Here is a 6,000-nt window from a genome sequence, read left to right on the forward strand (position 1 = left end):
GAAGATTTATTGTAGCTACAAATAGGCAAAAAGAGTGCAATTCCGTCCGTTGAAGAAAAGAGTGCAATAATGCAAAAAAGGATGCAAAAACTACGAAAGTGTGCAAGTTTGCAAAAGCAACTACCACTCGTTTCCAATAATGTAAAAGTGGCTGACAACCCAGCATTTTGACGACTATGTACCGCTGTAGGATGGAGTGACAGACTGGCCGAAGACCCAAATAGCAGAATTTTACTAGAAAATAAATTGCCAAACTAACTCATCGCTGCGGTAAGTGCTTATATTTAAGATGTTAAAAAGTAGTATTTAAGTGCCACTTTCAAGTGTATATAATAAATCCTTCGTCTTACACTTTACCTATTCTATACCTTTCTAGGACGTATCATGATTTTTTCGGCTATGCCCAAGCCAATCAAATTCAGCCAAGCATACGACGCTTAGTTGGAGGAGGAAATTTAATATTTTTACCAAACATATTAGAAATTCTCTATGGAAGAAAGAAAGATTTCCGTTCTACAGTTATAAAAATGGTTGGGTCAATGAAAACAGTAACTATACGTTGTCTAAACCCTGAGGAAGGCCTACCATCCAACCTGTGCGAAAAAAGTTAGTCAAAATATTATTTCTTATAATTTTTTTCTTCCAGGATATTGACGAAGTTCTGATTTGTAGAGACATAACCAATTAGATCAAGATCTACTTCTTCTCAGATCACGGGGTTTGGTATGCGCACATGTTCGTGTCTCCGTGTGTTTCTGTGCACTTGTTGGGATTTGAATGGATGTGTATATTTATGTATTCGTGCGTTGTGTCTGTTCATAAGATATTATCTGTGTTCTTGTGTAAGGGTTTGTCTGAGTTTGAGTTAGTGTGTGAGCACGTGTTTGTATGAATGTGTGTAAGTGTGAGTGTTTATGTGTGTCTTCGTGAATTTGTGTATATTTGTATGTCTGTGCATATTTGTGTGTACGTCTGCTCAACGTTGATCGGAAATATAGAGAAAGGGAAAATTCAAAAGAAAATAACAAGGACTGATAACAGCTAAGATGAAGAGAGAGAGAGAGAGAGAGAGAGAGAGAGAGAGAGAGACAGACAGACAGACAGACAGACAGAGGGAGAGAGAGAGAGAGGAAGAGAGAGAGGGAGAGAGAGAGAGACAGAGACAGACAGACAGACAGACAAACAAACATACAGACAGACAGACAGACAGACAGACAGACAGACAGACAGACAGACAGACAGACAGACAGACAGAGAGAGAGAGAAACAGAGAGAAAGACAGAGAGAGAGAAAGACAGAGAGAGAGAAAGACAGAGAGAGAGAAAGAGAGAGAGAGAGAAAGAGAGAGAGAGAGAGAGAGAGAGAGAGAAAGAGAGAGAGAGAGAAAGTGCCTGTCTGTCTGATAGAGCGAAAGAGAAAAAAAGAGATCAAGTAATGTCGACGCGGGTGGAGGTAGAACTTAGAGTTAAAACAAGTGAAAAAGATGAGTCATAATAATGGAACATTTCAAGGAAATTGTAGGGAAAATCGAAAAAAAAAATCCCAGATTCAAGCCCTCCTGAGAGTCAAAATGAATGGCTGCAAAACATAATTCTACAGAATGCAACATTGAAGAAAACAAAACTTAAGCAAATATAGGACTCTACTTTTATAAAGACTAGAACTCTTTCAGTATTTTCATTTTCTTAATTCTAGATCCATGTGCACATAACCCCTGCACTAAAAATGGAGATACAAAGGCTGTTTGTAACGTTGAAGGTACAGGCTCCTACTCATGCCAATGCACTAAGGGATTCTTCGACAACGGTATGACATGCATTGGTGAGTTTCTGTCCTTTTTTTTCATTTTTCTACTTAAGTTAATGCGCCCTGAGATTTATAAGACCTCTGTAAAACTTTAAAAGCTAAGTTTTATATTTGAATGAAGCATTCCCTGAGATACTTCATTAAGGTCTTTGGAAAACTTTCAGATACCTTGCCACGTTAAATCTCTAGTATCGAAAGCATTTTCAATCATTGTTTCCGATCATAGGTGATACTTGTGTCAACACCCATGGTCCTACAAGACCCAGCTTTAAACTGATTTTAGTCGATTGCCTGATCTTAATTATGTGGAAACTATTTGGGCAGTATTATCCCCTTACCTTACACAAAACTAATACAGGTGCAGATGCTCGTTAGAAAAGGTACATAGATATTTGTTAGAGTTTATTCGCAGATATTTACTAGAAAAGATTTGTATTGTTATCGGGAACAAAAAAAGAGATGATTGCACATTTACCATCTCACATTATATAAAAAGTGTGCTTCAGTTCCATTCCTTGAATTTTTTTTACATATTTTCATAAGTTGATGATGTTATTCCATATTTCTAGAGAGAAAAACAGCTAATTTTTTTCCAGCTTTGTTAACTATTGCTTCAAGCTTATTAGTGCTTAGTGAAAACTGAAGACTGAAGAGGAAATTTGCTTTCTGGAGGGACAAATAACTGCCGTTTCAGAACCTGATTGGTAAATGTGAGAAATAACAAGCGTGTAATAATAAACAAAAAGTCTTTGGGTCAAATGGTTTTTACAAGTAACCTCTTTGTTTCTCATTGAAAGTACTTCCCAACTGTACTCACGCTATAAATTCTTCATTTCGTAGGTAAAGAGCAATCACCAGTGAATATTGATACTTCTGAAGTAGTTGATGAGAACATTCAAGATCTAGAGCTTGGCAATTATGATTCCCTTCTCCATGAACTTATTGTTCAGAACACCGGTAAGACAGGTAAGTACTTCAGACTCCAGTTTCAGCAAATACTCCAACTCCGGATTAACCTCGAAAAATTAGCGCACGTCAGCGTTTAGAATAGAATCAGCGATTAATTTTAGTTGTTGTTATGGTTTTTACTTGGGATATTTTATACTTTAATTGTTGCAATTGCTTAGAAGAAAGTCTGACCATCAGCTTTAACACCATCGACAGCTTTAATTGATCCCTCTGAAGTAGCTGACAAGAACATTCAAGATTTTGATCTTAATGATTATGATCTCCCTCTCCGTAAGCCTTTTGGTCAAAACACTAGTAAGACAGGTAATTAATTCAGATCCAAACTTTAGCAAAAACTCCAACTCTAGGTTCACATAGAAAAAATCACTGCACATCAGTTTTTTAGAATTGCATCCGTGAGTAATTATAGTTGGCGCTATGTTCTTCATGTGGGATATTTTCTTCCTTAGCTGTTATCAGTGGCGTAACTTCCCAAATCAAGTAAAAATGACAGTAAAAACTAAAAAAGGAGCCATATAGTACCGTTAGGGCAAATATATACTAAAGAAAACTGACCAGTTTCTGTGGATGCTTAAATTTTGCAATATTATCTTTGTTTTGACAATATTTTTGAAGAAACTAAATTTCAACTGGGTGAGGGGGTAAACTAGAGTCGAGGGGGGGGGAGGGGGGCAAACGTAGTTTTTTTAGTGACTACTCAATAGCAAATTACACCCCTGCTGCTTATTAAAATAAATTCTAACCATCAGTTTACATGACTGTGGCTGTAATGTAAAAAAAAAATGCCGAAAAAATTGCCTCGTTTCTTGCTAAGATAAATAAAAAAAACAAGTTTTTTAAACTGAAAGTAAGGAGCGACATTAAAACTTAAAACGAACAGAAATTATTCCGTATATGAAGGGGGCTGTCCCCTCATCAACGCCTCGCTCTTTACGATAAAGTTTTTTTTATTGTTTAACAAAAATAGATTTGTGAGAAAGTCAAACTTCAGCGTAAAGAGTGAGGCGTTGAGGAGGGGACAGTCCCTTTCATGTACGGAATAATTTCTGTTTGTTTTAAGTTTTAATGTCGCTCCTTACTTTCAGTTTAAAAAACTTGTTTTTTTATTTAATTTCTGATCGTTTTTTAGTTAATTATTTTCTTATTTTTTTTTATAAGTTATTTTTATCTCATTTATTTTTATTATAAGTTTTAACGTCGTTCCTTACTTTCAGTTAAAAAACTTGTTTTTTTTATTTAATTTTTGAACGTTTTTGAATTAATGCAGGTTTTGATTTTGGCTCACCGTACATGAATAATTAAAACAAAATTTGCATATTATATTTGGTTAAATGGCTTTCTCGAAACTTGTTTAATTTTATTTACGAACGTTTTTATTAGTAATAAATATACGTAACTTAGAATTAACTTACGTAACGAACTTCTATGTTCATAAATTTTTAACATGTGTATTAGGGGGTTCGTCCCCTAGTCAATACCCTGCTCTTTAAGCTAAAGTTCAATTTTTTTTTTCCAATTCTTTAAACATGACCTCTTAATCACAATCAGTTGATCAGTTGAAAAACTTGTTTTTTTTTATTTAATTCCTGATCTTTTTCTTTAATAATGCTTGGAAATCCGGCGCCCCCTTCATGGCAATTTCCCTTCCCCCATGAAAACTTACTTCATGGAAAGATCCTTCCATATATCCCCCGACCCTCTCCTTCCCCCACCTACCAGAAAAAATCTCCTCTGAAAAAGTCTGTATACTTCCCAAAAACCAAAACTATATGTTAACATTGAGTAAAGTTCATAACTTTCAGCCCTCCCCCTGGGGACTTTGGGGGATCAAGTCATCCTAAAAGACATTTTTATCATATTTTCGACCATGCTGAAGAAAATGGCTATCTCAAAATTTTGATCGGGTGACTTTGGGGAAAAAATGAGCGTGGGAGGGGGCCTAGTTGACAGCAATTTTTTTTGGTCCATTAAAAAGGGCAATAGAAAGTTTAATTCCCGTTCCAATTAGTCATCCAACTATATTATAGGACAAATGGGTCGATACGATCACCCCTGGGGGAAAAAAAACAAAAAAAAAAAAAACACCCAAATAAACACGCATCCGTGATATTTCTTATGGCAAAAAATATAAAATTCCATTTTTTTGTAGATAGGAACTTTAAAACTCTACAGTAGGGTTCTATGATACGCTCAATCTGCTGGTGTGATTTTCATCAGGGCTCTATAATTTTTAGGGGTCTTTCCCCCTTTTTTCGAAAATCAGCCAAATTTTCTCAGGCACGTAACTTTTGATGGGTAAGATTAAACTTAATGAAACTTATATATTTGAAATCAGAATTAAAATTTGATTCTTTTGATGTATCTACTGGTATCAAAATCCCGTTTTTAGAGTTTCGGTTACTATTGAGCCGGGTGGCTCCTTACTTACAGTTCGTTACCACGAACTGTTTGAAACGTGAAGGATAAGAAACTTGCGTTGATATTTCAGTTCCAAAGTCTTATCCATTTTCTCTCAAAGGGAAATTACGTGGTGGGCCTGAATGTAGACTTGCAGCTAAATTAAATATAGTCACTTCCACTTTTCACATATGTTTATTGATATTGGTTTAATTTTTATTGTCTGTAGTACCGAGGAGCTCATTAAGGGAATAATCAAACAAAATTTTTCAAAAATTTTGCCCCTTTGTTCCAAAAAAAGGGATAATCAAATATTTAAACTACTAAAACAAGAATAATTATTTGCTAGTTCATTTTCCGTGATAGGTATTCCTCTCGATTTCCTGATTTTTAAATTTTACTTCGTAATATGCACGTACGCGCAAATAAATCTTATAAATTTTTCAAGGGGGATGACCTCGCAGCCAGTTTCCCAGTTCAGGTCTTTGCACTCAAGCCAAATTCGATTGGTTAGTCTCGGTTTCCAACAAGAATTTCTATAATGTTTGAGGAAAATGGAGTCACAGTCTTGCAGAAACGAAACAACACCTAGCGAAGGAGCTGTAAAGTTGGATAAATTCAGGCTTGACTGCTAGTAGGCCTTTTCTGTCAGTATAGTCCTTCTTTTGAATTCTGGGGCGCCCCCGTACCAAACAGGTTTTTTCTGATAGATATTCTATTCTAGAGGTCCTATAGGTAAACATTTCTACAGGTCATTACACCTTTCAAAGAGGAGCGAGTATAACTTGATTGGTGATTAGGATTTGAATAAAAGGAATAGTTTTCTTT

The 6,000-nt window shown here is 35.6% G+C and overlaps 1 protein-coding gene across 1 annotated transcript in view; it reads left to right on the top strand.

Annotated features, from left to right (window-relative positions):
- The window catches only part of LOC148951549 (carbonic anhydrase 2-like), an 81,771-nt gene that overhangs the window by 49,869 nt on the left and 25,902 nt on the right, over positions 1 to 6,000 (top strand). Inside the window, exons 3-5 of the mRNA XM_089091100.1 lie at positions 377 to 606; positions 1,696 to 1,821; positions 2,647 to 2,772. Coding sequence (XP_088947226.1) covers positions 377 to 606; positions 1,696 to 1,821; positions 2,647 to 2,772 — 482 coding nt within the window. The remainder of the gene's footprint in view (positions 1 to 376; positions 607 to 1,695; positions 1,822 to 2,646; positions 2,773 to 6,000) is intronic.

This window comes from Artemia sp. Qi Xiang Cuo, chromosome 6 (genome assembly GCF_049724085.1).
Source record: "Artemia sp. Qi Xiang Cuo chromosome 6, ASM4972408v1, whole genome shotgun sequence".
Lineage (NCBI taxonomy): Eukaryota > Metazoa > Arthropoda > Branchiopoda > Anostraca > Artemiidae > Artemia > Artemia sp. Qi Xiang Cuo.